The sequence below is a fragment of the Pseudophryne corroboree genome, chromosome 1 (assembly GCF_028390025.1).
Source record: "Pseudophryne corroboree isolate aPseCor3 chromosome 1, aPseCor3.hap2, whole genome shotgun sequence".
Classification (NCBI taxonomy): domain Eukaryota; kingdom Metazoa; phylum Chordata; class Amphibia; order Anura; family Myobatrachidae; genus Pseudophryne; species Pseudophryne corroboree.
Genome location: NC_086444.1, coordinates 1,166,774,335 through 1,166,792,361, shown reverse-complemented (window position 1 = coordinate 1,166,792,361; position 18,027 = coordinate 1,166,774,335). Strand labels below are relative to the sequence as shown.

Here is an 18,027-nt window from a genome sequence, read left to right as displayed (position 1 = left end):
TTAGCTCCAGAGGGTTCGATCACTTGGTGCGCCTAGCTGCTTGTTCCCGGAGCCGCGCAGTCACCCCCCTCACAGAAGCCAGAAGAAAGAAGCTGGGTGAGTATGAGAAGAACAGAAGACTTCCGAGTCTCAGAAGTACCGCGCAGCGGTCGCGCTGCGCGCCATTGCTCCCACACACCAACGGCTATACAAGGGTGCAGGGTGCAGCACCCTGGGCAGCAATATATACCTCCATTGAGTCTAGCTAAACATGTATACACTGCATAGGCACTGTAAACGGACCCCTGCCAGCATAAAAAGCTATATTAATAGCGGGGCTGAAGTGCGCCGAGAAGGGGCGGGGCTTAGCCCTCACAACGTGATTCAGCGCCATTTTCTCCGTGGTCCCCGCCACGGCAATGTGTACAGTGCAAACGAGGGGGGGGGGGGGGCGCACAGTGTTTTAGTGCAATAGAGAGGAAATATAGCACTATCTTAGATAATGGGCATGTAATCATTGTGTTGTGCATATATGTCTGTGTTCCCTGTCAGATATACCCACTATAGCTTTTTAGTCCACGTGTCGACATGTGAGTGCTCTGTCGAACACAGCTATGGGGATCCCTGTCGGCATCGCCGACGCCTGTTGGTACTTGTTTCAGTAGATGCCGTGCCGGCAGGTCGGTAGTTGTATGCTTTTCAAAAGTAAACACTGTATGGGAGACACTGTTAGTATGTGGGTGACCCTGTCAGCACCAACTGTTATTACTGGGTGTAAATTAACATGCTGTAACTGACTTATACCTGTATATATATATTTATATGTATATGTATGGTACGGTTCCATGGGCCTGTAGCTCGAGCGCAGAAATGGTAGTATTTGTGGGGGATTGATATTAAATCATATATGTTATTTTGCCTGGTTACTACTCCCTGCTGTCGACGAATACTAGTATTTCTGTCGACCATAAGGTTACCTGGTTAGATCCACAACTGGGACACTCAGTACACTGTCATACACATTCATGTCACTAGGGACCCGACAGTTCCAGACTATATATATCTATATATATCTATATCTATCTATTTTTTTTTATTTATTTATTATAAATGAGTGAATCAGTGCGCTCGTCAAATTTATGCGTAATACCTCACTGTAAAAGTGCAATCTGCAGTCAGAAATAAGTTGGTCAAATGACCAGTCCAGTAAATAAGTTTTTTCAACTAGTTCAAGGTTTGATTAACCAACAGTCCACACTCTCCCCGTTTTATCGGGTGGCTGCTCAGTTCTTCAGAATGTGCCACTAGGTATTCGTAGCCCAAAAGGAAATCTGAAAATAGAGGAAGAAACAACAGAGCGCCTATATACTAAAGGATACTACACTATAGGCGCTCTGTTGTTTCTTCCTCTATTTTCAGATAGATAGATAGATAGATAGATATATATGATGTGTGTATATGTGTATTACAATATGTATATTCATATTACGATTTCTAATGAATGCTGAAGTAACAGTATTCCTTTCCATGTGCTGGGCGCTCTGTTGATAAAGCTCTAGGTCGGCCGAGTTGGTCTCAAATCCTCACAAGGAGTCAGAATGTTTATTCTTTTCCCGCCGCGGATAGAATACTGTGAAAGTCAACTCCTGGTCGACACAGGGCCCCGTCACAAAGGATCGTACACATGATATTTTATTTCTATGCTTTGGAGTTATTTGCATTACATGCACATAGGGGAGTGTTTGTATTCGGAAAGGCATCCAATAGAATTACCCTAAAGAGAGAGGGGATGTTTCTTATGTTGATTCTTCTCTATAACATTGCTGCAGGCTGCCGTGCGACTGCAGGAGGTGTGGCCGGGGGAATGCTGAGGCGGACTCCGAGAGATACTGGAGTGTTTCCCTGGGACGGTGTACCGCTGTTTGGGGATGTCTCAGTTAAGTCGTTCTCGGCGGATACCACTGGTAAGTCTACCTTCGTGAGTTAGATTCCCTCACAACGGTTGGTGACGCATTCTGTTGTGGGATGCAGTCATTGTAACCGGTTCGATACCGTTCTGTTTACCCTTTCTGTGCAGATAGTGGAAGGTGAAAAGGTAAGAGGTCTGCAGCCTTGTTGGGTTCGCAGAAGCGGATGTCGTTTTGTTTCTACCACATCCACCGCATGTCACTGGGTCTATCTGGCTGGAGCCCACACCGGTGGAATCTCGTCTAATACTCTTCAGTCAGTCCGGGAATGGACTTGGACCTGTGAGTTAATAATAGAATACAAAAGGGGACATACTGGAGTTTACAGATGATTCCCCTCACTGATTTTTCAAATAGATCTTATAGATTCCCCTCTGGAAGGGGAGGTAGTACGCGACGTCATACCAGAGTTGCGTCAGGTTCAGGGCATTGTCCTGCTGTCCCTGTATTAAAAAACAAAAAAAAACAAAAAAAAAACGAAGATTTCTACTTACGAAGTTGAACTACAGGTTGGAATCTCTCAGGCCAGGGAGCTCTGGCACGTAAAAGGTAGAAAAGGGTTTAAATGCGTTTTTCTCCGCATTCAGCTTACCTGGGTTGATTTCCAGGATTGTCTTTGCCATTTCACCGGAGTGATGGCAGGGGGATGGTATTCTTTCAATAGTAAGAGCCATTGTTATTCTGTACTGAGACTCTCCCGATTAAGGCGAGGTCAAGAAACAAGTAGTGCAAATCGTTGTTTCTCTCCGACTGTTCTCCAACACAGGGAATGGCTGTTCCCAACGACGCAGACGTCGGAGGTGGGTATCAGAGTAGATACTGAACGGTTGAGGTTCTGTGTGTTCCTGTGGAAAGAGGTCTGAGGATCCGGAGTCGGATCAGATTTGCAGTGACAATCCATCAATATGTTCCGTGGATGAAGATGGGTACGGCCTAAGAAGCTTTTTCGGTGAGCTGGTCAAATGCCAGAGTGGTTTTCCCGGGGCCAGTTGGAAATGTGGTCCGGGTCTCACCTGCACATGCACCGGAATATAATCCTAATGGCCAGGATATCGCTCCTGTGGTGTCTGATCAGTTCTCACCTCCTAGAGGGACGAAGGTTCGGAATCCAGGATGAGATCCTGGTGTCCATGCATGCAGATCTCCGAGACTGGGAAGCAGTCCTTGCAAGGGAAGTATTTCCAGAGGAAAAAGGTCAAGCTGGGAAGCTTGTCTGCAATAAGCTTTCTTGATTTAAGAGCTATTTTCAATGAACATATGCTTCGTAATCTGCCCGTGTTAATTCTGTCGGACGACGTGACAGCAGTGGTGTAAGTAAGCCGCTAGGGCGGAATAAGGAGCAAAGCGGCAATGGCATAAACCTCAAGAGTTTTCCGCTGGGTGGAAAGACTGGTAAACGCTGTTTTAGCAGTCTTCGTTCCGGATGTGAACAACGGAGAAATAGATTCCTCTGCAGACGCGATCTCCATCCGGGAGAAATACAGTCGTCATCGAGAAGTTTTCACTGAAGTGACAAGTCTTTGAGGAGTGCCTCAATTGGACATGTTGGCGTCTCGCCTCAACGAGAGACCTCAGGGATATTTGTTCCAGGTTAGGGGACACTCAAGCTATAGCAGTGGACGTCCTCGAGACACCTTGGGTGTTTTCAGTCGGTCTATATGTCCCCTCCGCTTTCTGAAGGTGATAAACGTAAGAAGAACAAGGGTTCAGGCGATCCTCATTGTTCCGGTCTAGCCAAGGAGGGCTTGGTATCCAGTTCTTCAAGATTTACTCATAGAAGATCCCTGGCCTCCTCCTCTACGTGAGGAACTATTACAGCAAGATCCAGGCGTGTATCAAGACTTACCGCGGCTGCGTTTGACGGCGTGGCGGTTGGACGCCATATCCAAGACCAACAGGGTATTCCCAGTGAAGTCATTTACACACTTTTTCAGGCTAGAAAAGAAGTAACAGCAAAGCCTTACCGCCGTATTTGGCGTAAATGGGTGTCTTGGTGTGAATCCAAGAAGGTTCCTACGGAAGACTTTCAGCTGGGTCGTTCTTTTCCATTCTTTCCAAGCAGGTGGAGGCAGGCCTACAGTTAGGCTCCATTTCAGTGCAGTTTTGGCCTTATAAATTTTCTTTAAAAAAAAAAAAAAAAAAAAACAACAGAATGGGCCATCTTTCCGGAAGTTCAGACTTTCGAGAGAGGAGTACTGCACATCCAACCTCCATTTGTGCCCCCATTGGCACCGTGAAACCTTGATGTGGTGTTGCGTTTTCTTGTGTCAAACTGTTTGGAACCTTTATGTAAGGTTGTGTTAAAATATCTCTCTTGAAGAGTGGTCCTGCTATTGACTTTGGCGTCCGCAAGGCGGGTGTCGGCAGTAGCGGCTTTGTCTCACAAGAGCCCCTGTTTGATTTTCCATGTGGATAGAGCGGAATTGAGAACTCGGATAATAGTTCTGCCGAAAAAAGAGGTTTCGGTGTTTCGCAGAAACCAGCCTATTTCGATGCCTTTGGTTGCTTAAGCATTGGCTGATTCAAAGTCTCTCGATGTAGTCAGGGCTTTTTAATATTTATGTCGTTTATTTGGCTCAGATGGGGGTAAAAGAGGCTCTGTTTGCCCGGTATGCTCCCAGCATGATTGGGGCGCCTGCATATATGCAGTCTGTTACACGCTGGATCTGTGATACGATTCGGTGTGCTCGTTCTACGGCTGGATTGCAGTTACCGAAGTCGGTGGAGACCCATTCTACTAGGAAGATGGGCTCTTCTTGGGCGGATGCCGAGGTGTCTCTGCGGTTTAACTTTGCCGAGCGGCTACTTGGTCGGGTTAAAACACCTTTGCTATGCTCTACAAGTTTGATACCCTGGCTGATGGGGACCTCCTGTTTGCTCAATCGGTGCTGCAGAGTCGTCCGCACTCTCCCGCCCGGTCTGGAGCTTTGGTATAAACCCCATGGTCCTTACGGAGTCCCCAGCATCCTCTAGGACGTAGGAGAAAATAAGATTTTAATACCTACCGGTAAATCCTTTTCTCTTAGTCCCTAGAGGATGCTGGGCGCCCGTCCCAGTGCGTACTGTGTCTGCAGTTATTGGTTATGGTTACACTCTTGTGGTGTTTCTTTTCTATCAGGCTGTTGCTGACGTTCTTCATGCCATGGCATGCGGTGTCTTATTATTGGTTGTGTTAACACACAGGTTGTGTTGCATATTCTCTCAGCATCTGGCTGTGTATTTTTCATGCCGTTGGCTGGTGTTCTATTGAATGCCACGTTCTGTGGTATGTTCGTGGTGTGAGCTGGTATGACACTCACCGTGTTTAAACAATAAATTCTTTCCTCGAAATGTCCGTCTCCCTGGGCACAGTTCTCTAAGTGGAGTCTGGAGGAGGGGCATAGAGGGAGGAGCCAGTTCACACCCATTCAAAGTCTTATAGTGTGCCAATGTCTCCTGCGGATCCCGTCTATACCCCATGATCCTTTTAAAACCCCTGCATCCTCTACGGACTAAGAGAAAAGGATTTACCGGTAGGTATTAAAATCCTATTATTTTTATCCTATATATTTTAACCCATTGCTTAACTTTTCTGTTTTATAACACATACGGATTATAACTACTTCAGCACTGGAAAATACATTTATAATTATCTACTTATGTTATGCTACAGCCGATCTTTCAAGAAGACTGGACATATACAGTATGTTTCTCAGTACAGATGTTAGGTGTCTTATTTGTATGCATGGGTATATGATTTACGAAGGGCAAAATGTATGTACAAAAACTAGAAACTTATGCGCTATGCTTTGTGCGCAAAGCGTCACATCAAAAATGTGCCCTTCAAAATAAAAATGTGCCCTCTTCAATGCTCAGCACCCTGCCCTAAAAAAATCCTAGCATGAACACTAAACAATCTACAGACACAATTGATCTGTGAAATCCAACATGTTCAGTGATCGCAAAATACGCGTTATAGCGCGTTTTTACGCGCTACAGAAGAGGGACTCACTTTTTAAATATGAGCGGGTCCTGCAGGACGCGCTATGATGCAGAGTCCTGTGTGCGCCTCAACCAATACTGAAATGCTATTGGCTGAGGCGTGCACAGGACTCACAGCGCGTCCTGCAGGACCTGCTTATTCCTCAGTAGCCGTCCTCCCTGTCACGCACCGCCGGCAACATGCCCCATCCGTCCTTATTGTAACGAAGATGAGGGGGCGGGCCCGTGTGTGTGAAACCAATAGCACATCCCCGCACACACGCTCCTCATTCTGGTCCAGCCCTGCGCTCCACCCGCCGTCTACTGCTCCGGGTTGCTGTGGCCGGGGTGATGAGCGTGTGTGCGGGGATGTGCCCAGCTCCTGAGACCATTCCACTGCTCCGGCTGCCGGCGGGGCTGAGTCCAGCAGGCGTAATGACATGCTGCTGTGCACACCGTGGGGGAGAGTGTAGCGGCTGCACCGCGTGGTCTACGTCCTGGAAGACGTGCACTGGTGAGTACGGGCCCTGGCAGTTGGGTGGTCTGATTCTGGCTGGGCGCTGACTGGCATCAGCATGGGCAGCTGGCTGGTTCAGAGCTGCACGCAGGTCCGCATGAGCAGATATTGGCAAACACTGTGCTGTATGTATCTGCCTCTGCCATATACAGGCTGCGTGATCATGTGTGTATCATATCAGGGTGGGAACCTGGATTGGTCCAGGCCGTTGGTTGACAGTAAATGCTAGATGCAAGTGGCCTAAGGGACCTTTTACGTCAGGGGAGGAGCCACGACACAAGGGGGAGGAGCTAGCACACCGGGATAGTTCCTCTACTATCCACGCCACCAACAATCGCTCGCCACAGAGCCTGCGAGGGTACATTTCGGGTACCCTGTTCAGCCGTAGCTCCTCCCCCTGGTGATGTGTCTCCTCCCCTAGTGACATCAGAAGGTCTCTTCTCCCACTCAGATTTAGAACCAACCGTTAGTTGACCCTGCAGTAGCTGACAGCAGGCGGGGAGCGGTATTTGTGGTGCGCTGTGCGGATTCTGTAGGTTTGGTTCTAAATCAGAGTGGGAGAAGGGATCTTCTGATGTCACTAGGGGAGGAGACATCACCAGGGGGAGGAGCTACGGCTGAACAGGGTACCCGAAAAGTACCCTTGCGGGCTTGCTTCGCTCGCCACCTGATTACTAAAGGTAATAGTTGGTGGCGTGGATAGTAGAGGAACTATCCCGCTGGCCTAGCTCCTCCCCCTTGTGTCGTGGCTCCTCTCCCTGACGTAAAAGGTCTCTTAGGCCACTTGAATTTAGCATCAACCGATTCTGTAGCGCGGTGTAGTGTGTCTATCTCACCACTGCAACGTGAACAGAAGGGCCTGGTAACAGGGGGTATGGCGACACTGTCACCCATTCATGTGACCACGGGGCACACATACATGCATACAGCTGTCCCTGGTCCCTTTTCAATGCTGCTCTGTTCTCTTCCTCTCTGTCCTGTACAGCAGGAGGCAACCTGTGGCTCTCTCAGGCAATTAGTCTGTAATGCCAGCACATGGGATCCCGGCATTCATGCTACAAATGCCACTATCTCGATGTATAAAATCCCAACAGGGATGAGTATTTCCCCCTGCTCCCTACCCCCTCACGCTAACAATCTGTTCCCACAGCCTAACCTCCCCCTTTACTGCCTGACCCTAATCCCCCCTTCCTTTTCCTAAACCTAACCCACAGGCTGTGATTAAGGTCAGGATTCCAGCGTTGGTCTCCTGCCCCTGTAGAGTTCCAGCCTCCAAATTCTAACGGGTGTCGGGATTCCGACATCTTCACCGCATCACACCTACAGTACTTTGTGGGGTTTTTCTATAGATAGTACCTTAGGTAATTCTGGATGTTAGAATAGAGAAAGCCTTTTACTGTCGGCATGCTGGCCATTGCATTATTATCATTTATTTATAGCTCTACAATAATTAGAGGACAACAGACTGGGTCCTGCAGGACATGCTGTGAGTCAGAGTCCTGAGGAATGGTACTGGATGAGTTGCACACAGGACTCTGACTCACAGGGTGTAACGCAGCACCTGGTCATTCCTCAGTGGCCATATCCCCTGTTAATCACCTCCTTACCCACGAGTACTGCCCAAACTGCTTTCTACCCTTACCCCCAGCACATTTTGCCCCTAACCTCCTCTTGCACTGAGTACTGGCCCGACTGCTATCTACCTTTACCCCCTCCCTACCTCCATCACAACCCCCTTTATTGCCTGCCCCTAACCCCTCGCCGCTGCACTGCCCCAACTGGTATCAGCCCCTACCCCCAGCACTACTTGCCCCTAAAACTCTCCTTGTCGCCCAGCACTGTCCCATCTGTTTTCTGCCCTCATGCCCCCATAATATGTGACGGGACCCAGAAATAGTGGAATAGGACCCCAATTTTTTCAAGTGAGGGGTCCCTGGGACCCACAAATATTTTCGCTCTGCGCGATCACTGATGTTAGAAAACCGATTTACCAATCCCAATCAGTTTTTGGTTGTAATCTGCAATCTGTGAACCCGGTAAATTGCAGATTTACACAATAGTCTACAAACCTTCAAACTGCCACAACTGATTGCTGATGTATTGTAGCCTTAATACTAATACCCACACAGCCAAACCGTAACCATCAGCATTCTGACCAGTATACAACATAAAAAATGTCCATCGGATAAAAAATAAGAATTTACTTACCGATAATTCTATTTCTCTGACGTCCTATGTGGATGCTGGGGACTCCGTCAGGACCATGGGGAATAGCGGCTCCGCAGGAGACAGGGCACAAAAGTAAAAGCTTTAGGATCAGGTGGTGTGCACTGGCTCCTCCCCCTATGACCCTCCTCCAAGCCTCAGTTAGGATACTGTGCCCGGACGAGCGTACACAATAAGGAAGGATTTTGAATCCCGGGTAAGACTCATACCAGCCACACCAATCACACTGTACAACCTGTGATCTGAACCCAGTTAACAGCATGATAACAGCGGAGCCTCTGAAAAGATGGCTCACAACAATAATAACCCGATTTTTGTAACAATAACTATGTACAAGTATTGCAGACAATCCGCACTTGGGATGGGCGCCCAGCATCCACTACGGACTACGAGAAATAGAATTATCGGTAAGTAAATTCTTATTTTCTCTGACGTCCTAAGTGGATGCTGGGGACTCCGTCAGGACCATGGGGATTATACCAAAGCTCCCAAACGGGCGGGAGAGTGCGGATGACTCTGCAGCACCGAACGAGAGAACTCCAGGTCCTCCTCAGCCAGGGTGTGCCCGTGACCAAGTAGCAGCTCGGCAAAGTTGTAAAGCCGAGACCCCTCGGGCAGCCGCCCAAGATGAGCCCACCTTCCTTGTGGAATGGGCATTTACATATTTTGGCTGTGGCAGGCCTGCCACAGAATGTGCAAGCTGAATTGTACTACACATCCAACTAGCAATCGTCTGCTTAGAAGCAAGAGCACCCAGTATTTTGGGTGCCTACAGGATAACAGCAAGTCAGTTTTCCTGACTCCACCCGTCCTGGAAACCTATTTTCAGGGCCCTGACAACATCTAGCAACTTGGAGTCCTCCAAGTCCCTAGTAGCCGCAGGTACCACAATAAGCTGGTGCAGGTGAAACGCTGACACCACCTTAGGGAGAAACTGGGGACGAGTCCGCAGCTCTGCCCTGTCCGAATGGACAATCAGATATAAGCTTTGTGAGACAAAGCCGCCAATTCTGACACTCGCCTGGCCGAGGCCAGGGCCAACAGCATGGTCACTTTCCATGTGAGATATTTCAAATCCACAGATTTGAGCGGTTTAAACCAATGTGATTTGAGGAATCCCAGAACTACGTTGAGATCCCACAGTGCCACTGGAGGCACAAAAGGGGGTTGTATATGCAGTACTCCCTTGACAAACTTCTGGACTTCAGGAACTGAAGCCAATTTTTTCTGGAAGAAAATTGACAGGGCCGAAATTTGAACCTTAATGGACCCCAATTTGAGGCCCATAAACACTCCTGTTTGCAGGAAATGCAGGAATCGACCGAGTTGAAATTTCTTCGTGGGGCCTTCCTGGCCTCACACCATGCAACATATTTTCGCCACATGTGGTGATAATGTTGTGCGGTCACCTCCTTCCTGGCTTTGACCAGGGTAGGAATGACCTCTTCCGGAATGCCTTTTTCCCTTAGGATCCGGCGTTCCACCGCCATGCCGTCAAACGCAGCCGCGGTAAGTCTTGGAACAGACATGGTACTTGCTGAAGCAAGTCCCTTCTTAGCGGCAGAGGCCATGAGTCCTCTGTGAGCATTGCTTGAAGTTCCGGGTACCAAGTCCTTCTTGGCCAATCCGGAGCCACGAGTATAGTTCTTACTCCTCTACGTCTTATAATTCTCAGTACCTTGGGTATGAGAAGCAGAGGAGGGAACACATACACCGACTGGTACACCCACGGTGTTACCAGAACGTCCACAGCTATTGCCTGAGGGTCTCTTGACCTGGCGCAATACCTGTCCAGTTTTTTGTTCAGGCGGGACGCCATCATGTCCACCTTTGGTCTTTCCCAACGGTTCACAATCATGTGGAAGACTTCCCGATGAAGTCCCCACTCTCCCGGGTGGAGGTCGTGCCTGCTGAGGAAGTCCGCTTCCCAGTTGTCCACTCCCGGAATGAACACTGCTGACAGTGTTATCACATGATTTTCCGCCCAGCGAAGAATCCTTGCAGTTTCTGCCATTGCCCTCCTGCTTCTTGTGCCGCCCTGTCTGTTTACGTGGGCGACTGCCGTGATGTTGTCCCACTGGATCAATACCGGCTGACCTTGAAGCAGAGGTCTTGCTAAGCTTAGAGCATTGTAAATTGCCCTTAGCCCAAGTATATTTATGTGGAGAGAAGTCTCCAGACTATATCACACTCCCTGGAAATTTTTTTCCCTGTGTGACTGCTCCCCAGCCTCTCAGGCTGGCATCCGTGGTCACCAGGACCCAGTCCTGAAAGCCGAATCTGCGTCCCTTTAATAGATGAGCACTCTGCAGCCACCGCAGAAGAAACACCCTTGTCCTTGGAGACAGGGTTATCCGCTGATGCATCTGAAGATGCGATCCGGACCATTTTCCAGCAGATCCCACTGAAAAGTTCTTGCGTGAAATCTGCCGAATGGAATCGCTTCGTAAAAAGCCACCATTTTTCCCAGGACCCTTGTGCAATGATGCACTGACACTTTTCCTGGTTTTAGGAGGTTCCTGACTAGCTCGGATAACTCCCTGGCTTTCTTCTCCGGGAGAAACACCCTTTTCTGGACTGTGTCCAGAATCATCCCTAGGAACAGCAGACGTGTCGTCGGAAACAGCTGCGATTTTGGAATATTTAGAATCCACCCGTGCTGTCGTAGAACTACTTGAGATAGTGCTACTCCGACCTCCAACTGTTCTCTGGACCTTGCCCTTATCAGGAGATCGTCCATTTTCTTGGAAGAAGAATCATCATTTCGGCCATTACCTTGGTAAAGACCCGGGGTGCCGTGGACAATCCAAACGGCAGCGTCTGAAACTGATAGTGACAGTTCTGTACCACGAACCTGAGGTACCCTTGGTGAGAAGGGCAAATTGGGACATGGAGGTAAGCATCCCTGATGTCCAGGGACACCCTATAGTCCCCTTCTTCCTGGTTCGCTATCACTGCTCTGAGTGACTCCATCTTGATTTGAACCTTTGTATGTAAGTGTTCAAATATTTCAGATTTAGAATAGGTCTCACCGAGCCGTCTGGCTTCAGTACCACAATATAGTGTGGAATAATACCCCTTTCCTTGTTGTAGGAGGGGTACTTTGATTATCACCAGCTGGGAATACAGCTTGTGAATTGTTTCCAATACTGCCTCCCTGTCGGAGGGAGACGTTGGTAAAGCAGACTTCAGGAACCTGCGAGGGGAAGACGTCTCGAATTTCCAATCTGTACCCCTGGGATACTACTTGTAGGCTCCAGGGGTCCACTTGCGAGTGAGCCCACTGCGTGCTGAAACTCTTGAGACGACCCCCCACCGCACCTGAGTCCGCTTGTACGGCCCCAGCGTCATGCTGAGGACTTGGTAGAAGCGGTGGAGGGCTTCTGTTCCTGGGAATGGGCTGCCTGCTGCAGTCTTCTTCCCTTTCCTCTATCCCTGGGCAGATATGACTGGCCTTTTGCCCGCTTGCCCTTATGGGGACGAAAGGACTGAGGCTGAAAAGACGGTGTCTTTTTCTGCTGAGATGTGACTTGGGGTAAAAAAAGGTGGATTTTCCAGCTGTTGCCGTGGCCACCAGGTCCGATGGACCGACCCCAAATAACTCCTCCCCTTTATACGGCAATACTTCCATGTGCCGTTTGGAATCTGCATCACCTGACCACTGTCGTGTCCATAAACATCTTCTGGCAGATATGGACATCACACTTACTCTTGATGCCAGAGTGCAAATATCCCTCTGTGCATCTCGCATATATAGAAATGCATCCTTTAAATGCTCTATAGTCAATAAAATACTGTCCCTGTCAAGGGTATCAATATTTTCAGTCAGGGAATCCGACCAAGCCACCCCAGCGCTGCACATCCAGGTTGAGGCGATCGCTGGTCGCAGTATAACACCAGTATGTGTGTATATACTTTTTAGGATATTTTCCAGCCTCCTATCAGCTGGCTCCTTGAGGGCGGCCGTATCTGGAGACGGTAACGGCACTTGCGATAAGCGTGTGAGCGCCTTATCCACCCTAAGGGGTGTTTCCCAACGCGCCCTAATTTCTGGCGGGAAAAGGTATACCGCCAATAATTTTCTATCGGGGGAAACCCACGCATCATCACACACTTCATTTAATTTATCTGATTCAGGAAAAACTACAGGTAGTTTTTTCACACCCCACATACTACAAGTACCACAAAAAAGGGTATTATCAGAAATATGCAACACCTCCTTCATTGCCCTTAACATGTAACGTGTGGCCCTAAAGGAAAATACGTTTGTTTCTTCACCGTCGACACTGGAGTCAGTGTCCGTGTCTGTGTCGACCGACTGAGGTAAATGGGCATTTTAAAGCCTCTGACGGTGTTTGAGACGCCTGGACAGGTACTAATTTGTTTGCCGGCCGTCTCATGTCATCAACCGACCTTGCAGCGTGTTGACATTATCACGTAATTCCCTAAATAAGCCATCCATTCCGGTGTCGACTCCCTAGAGAGTGACATCACCATTACAGGCAATTGCTCCGTCTCCTCACCAACATCGTCCTCATACATGTCGACACACACGTACCGACACACAGCACACACACAGGGAATGCTCTGATAGAGGACAGGACCCCACTAGCCCTTTGGGGAGACAGAGGGAGAGTTTGCCAGCACACACCAAAACGCTATAATTATACAGGGACAACCTTTATATAAGTGTTTTCCCTTATAGCATCTTAATATATAATCATATTGCCAAATAAGTGCCCCCCCTCTCTGTTTTAACCCTGTTTCTGTAGTGCAGTGCAGGGGAGAGCCTGGGAGCCTTCCCACCAGCAGTTCTGTGAGGGAAAATGGCGCTGTGTGCTGAGGAGAATAGGCCCCGCCCCCTTTTCGGCGGGCTTCTTCTCCCGTTTTTCTGACAACCTGGCAGGGGTTAAATACATCCATATAGCCCCAGAGACTATATGTGATGTATTTTTAGCCAGTATAGGTACTTTCATTGCTGCCCAGGGCGCCCCCCCCCAGCGCCCTGCACCCTCAGTGACCGTTGGTGTGAAGTGTGCTGAGAGCAATGGCGCACAGCTGCAGTGCTGTGCGCTACCTCATGAAGACTGAGAAGTCTTCAGCCGCCGATTTCTGGACCTCTTCTCTCTTCAGCATCTGCAAGGGGGTCGGCGGCGCGGCTCCGGTGACCCATCCAGGCTGTACCTGTGATCGTCCCTCTGGAGCTAGTGTCCAGTAGCCTAAGAAGCCAATCCATCCTGCACGCAGGTGAGTTCACTTCTTCTCCCCTAAGTCCCTCGTTGCAGTGAGCCTGTTGCCAGCAGGACTCACTGAAAATAAAAAAACCTAATAAAACTTTTACTCTAAGCAGCTCTTTAGGAGAGCCACCTAGATTGCACCCTTCTCGGCCGGGCACAAAAACCTAACTGAGGCTTGGAGGAGGGTCATAGGGGGACGAGCCAGTGCACACCACCTGATCCTAAAGCTTTTACTTTTGTGCCCTGTCTCCTGCGGAGCCGCTATTCCCCATGGTCCTGACGGAGTCCCCAGCATCCACTTAGGACGTCAGAGAAAAAAAAGTATAAATAAAATAAATGCGGTCAGATTAGATTACTAGAATTATTAATCCAAATGTGTAACTAGTGTCCGTGCCATCTGCCCAAAGCAAGTTGGAAGTTCTGCCTTGATTTAAAGATAGTCTAGTCTAGTTAGAGATGTGGCGGTCATCCCCTGGACTACGAATGCCATAATATTCATGAAAAACTGTGGCGCTATTGCAACACAAACGCAGAGCCCAAACGTGAAATGAATAAGAACATAACTAAAGCCTATATCCGATCCCTCCACTAACTCACCCTCTTCTTGAGGGTGGGGGAAGAGGAAGGGGGGGTGTTTGGTTTTAGAGCACTCACAGATTCCCCAGGAACGGTCCAAGATAAAACCCTAATGTTTATGGGGCCCATCACTGTATGCGTGTGCTTTAATCCTTGAAAAACACCCATCTTTGGGGGTTACCCGCAAATCTTAAGTATCCCCCGAATGTATGACAGAGGGACAGCAGCAGGTATCTCCAATACCTTCTGCGATCCCTACATTCCCACCGGCAACCGCATCACCCATAGGTTCCTATGGGGGACACGTTGCTGCCAGATCAATAACCCTAATGCAAAGCATACTGGAGATTAACCTCCGCATCAACTGCCATCTGCGCCCGCTGTAGCCTATGGGCTACACACCGCATATGCAGCCGGGAGAAGGTTCCCTGGACACATTTGCACTTTTGACTCCTGGCCAAGTGCACAGAGATACAAGAAGCAATTGGTCCTACTTTGCTCTGTTACCTAGAATTAGGGTACGAGACGAGAGCTGTGCAAGGTCAGAAATTGGTTTGAGTAGGATTTTTAGCCCAGACAAGTTGCACCAGATGTAGAAAGAGTCAAAGATGGCTATAGAAGAAAGCAGTCTAATAATTACATTGATAAAACGTTAAGACACTACATTATATCAAAAAATATTCTACCAAGTAAATCATTCACGGGGATGGAAAACTGCAGAAAGTGTACTTACCCCCTTCATTTTTACTTGGGCTCTTGGATGGAGCGCCCACTTTTTGAGGCTTATCAGCATTGATGCTTTGTGGCGTGCTTGTGATTTCATTGGTGGGCGAGGCAGAAGTGGCGATAGGTTTGGTCTCCGTTACGGGAGCGGAGCTGAACACAAGAGGGCTCTGAGCAGGCGGCCGTGCCAGTTTTTTTAAAGCCTCCGAACTGCCAAGGCGTGGTGAATCAGTCACGGAGAGGGTGTTTTTCTCAGGAAAACGCTCCACTGAAAACTCGAAGCCCTTTGGGAACAGAGTTGAGGGTTTTGTAAAGGCTGCAAAGAGGTTTTCGGATTTAAACCCATTTTCGCCACTTGTTTGGCTGCCCCAGGATGAAAACCCGGAGCCCGATGAAAATGTGGCAGGGGACTTTTCTGCTAGACCAAATCCTAGCATCTTATTGCCTTGTGACATTGCAGCGCTGAGAAACAAGTTCTTCTCTTCACACTTCGATTCACTGTTCAGAATAGAGGAGGTTTCACTTGGTAAGTTCTGGGTACATTTCCTGCAAGGTGTAAGTAAATATAAATGTATTATACATCTTCACTGAACATTTATGGCAAAATAAAATGCATTATAAACCCTTTATAATACCTGCTTTTGCCCCTTTTAATTGTACTCACCCTGGAGGTGTTGCAGCACCAAAGCTTGGCGGAGAGTTTGCCTGCGGAGGAGTGGGATGGGAAGTCTGGCTGTGGCTGCTAGGTGTTGCGGCTGTACATCCTAGCAATGCTTCTCCAAAGCCAACCGGAACAGATTGCTTGGACACCAGACTTGGAGCCACCTACAAAAATGAAAATACGTTAAGACGCACGTAAATTAATAAAATAAAAACTTTCATTATAATTACCAATTAGTCCCAAGTTTAGCACAACTGTCACACAACTGAACATAACAGTTCCATTGCTTTTACTTTGTAAAAGCAAATCTAACACATGGGTCTTGTGAGGCATAGACGGGAAGGAGCCAGTTAAGAGTCCGAAGAGATTTACAGTGCCAGGCTTCTCTCAACCACCAGTCTATACCCCAGTGTATATACTCCAGTGTCCCCTATTGGATGAAGGAGAAAAAAAAAAAATATAAAGTTGGAAATGGTGTACTTACGGCTTGATCAGCTTTTGCACTCTCCAGAGGTGGCTTCATAATATTCAAAAGGGGGTTCCCTGAGGATTTGGGGTTGTCCACTACCACCAACGTCTTCCCATCATCTCTGGAATATGTAATGAAGCTTGGTTTCTGAACATGCTCCTTTGTTGGAACCTAAAGGTGACAAAAGCAGTGAACTGTTGAGTGGCGCTCATAGTGCAGGTTGCTGCTGCCAATATAAGCTACGGTCTGACTTTATATCACACTAATAATCCCTTTTCCATCTACTAAGCACGGATCGTACCCGGCTGCGGCCCGTGCTCAGCCCCCTTTCCCACTGCGCTCACCAACCCGGCATATAGCCGGGTTGGTGACGCTGCTAGCGACGCGGCAGGGGCGGCGCTGGGAGATCACATGATCTCCCAGCGCCGCCCTTCCATAGACTGATTGGGAGCAGTGTCGCATCAACATAGCTTCCATTTACACTGCACAGCTTACCGGGTTGAACAGCTATCCGGGTAGGATTCCCAGATCACTTGATTCGGGTTTACCCTTTTCCACTAGCAAAAAACACGGGTAAATGCGCGCCCCCGTGCATTTACCAGTGTTTTTTGAGCTAGTGGAAAAGGGGTATAAACTGCATATATAATCTCCATTATATGAGCGGAATACATACGATATACCGCCTGTCGGCTGACAGTATCCTGACAGCGGCATCCCGGCAGATGGAAGTGAGCGCACGAGCAAAGGATATATTCCCACTTGGATGGTGGAATGTACTCACCACCTGAGTGGGAATACGTGGCTGCAGTCGGAATTCCGACAGGCAGTATATTAACCGAATGGGCCAATGCTGGTTTCAGTCTACAGCAAAGAAGTCTCAATTTATATGGTCCATGTAATGGAAAAGACTTTTCAGTCCACAGCAGATCATAGACAACAAGGTGAATGTGCACTATAGTGCGTTATTAATGTGTCAATTATTTTAACATACTGTTATTGTATATTATATTAATAATTGTTATATATGTGATGGTGCTACCAATTTATTTTTTTTGTCTACCTAAAGGTGAGCGTATGTAAGCACCCACACAGACATTCATAAGGTTCATATTAAAGCTTCAACTATTTACCTTTTCCACTTTATTCTGCTTTGCATTTAGTTTCAATGAGACTTCCTCAGAACGCCGTTTCTGGGATTTCTTGGTCTTAACTGAAATAGTTAGCAGAGGTTAATACAGGCATATACATTAAGGTTCTGACAGTGCATTTCTTAAAAGGGCAGAGTACATGCAGTTGTACAAGTACATTTAATGAGATGCAGCCTGGGCACGTCACATGATCATCATGTGACTGGCCGGGTACCTCACACTGCTGTACACATTCCCAGCTGAAGTGTTCATGGCAGGGGGAGGGCAGGCATTTACTACCCCTTTAAATTAATTCTTTACTTATACTCAGTGGACTGAGTTTTATGAAATGAAGTAGTATTTAGGACCATGCAGCCTACTGATCGACTGGGGGGGGGGGGGCTGGGAGGAAATTAATTTCTTTAACACGGCCACAGATCCCATCTAAACAGTCAAGAGCTAATCAATTGTTTGTGCCGTGCTTTAGAGAACCCACAGAATTATGCGGTTAATCCCATGCAATGGGTGCCTGCAGCACTTGCGCCCAGCAGTAAAAAATAAATGATTATCTTCACTTTACAGTGA

At 48.1% G+C, this 18,027-nt stretch overlaps 1 protein-coding gene across 3 annotated transcripts in view; it reads right to left on the bottom strand.

The window, feature by feature from the left end:
• Positions 1-18,027, bottom strand: part of KDM3A (lysine demethylase 3A) — a 54,088-nt gene that overhangs the window by 23,501 nt on the left and 12,560 nt on the right. For all 3 annotated transcript variants that reach the window (XM_063925040.1, XM_063925036.1, XM_063925033.1), the window contains exons 8-11: positions 17,446-17,525; positions 16,331-16,486; positions 15,850-16,010; positions 15,196-15,731 (exon numbers count right to left, since the gene is read on the bottom strand). In XM_063925040.1, the coding sequence (XP_063781110.1) occupies positions 15,196-15,731; positions 15,850-16,010; positions 16,331-16,486; positions 17,446-17,525 (933 nt within the window). The remainder of the gene's footprint in view (positions 1-15,195; positions 15,732-15,849; positions 16,011-16,330; positions 16,487-17,445; positions 17,526-18,027) is intronic.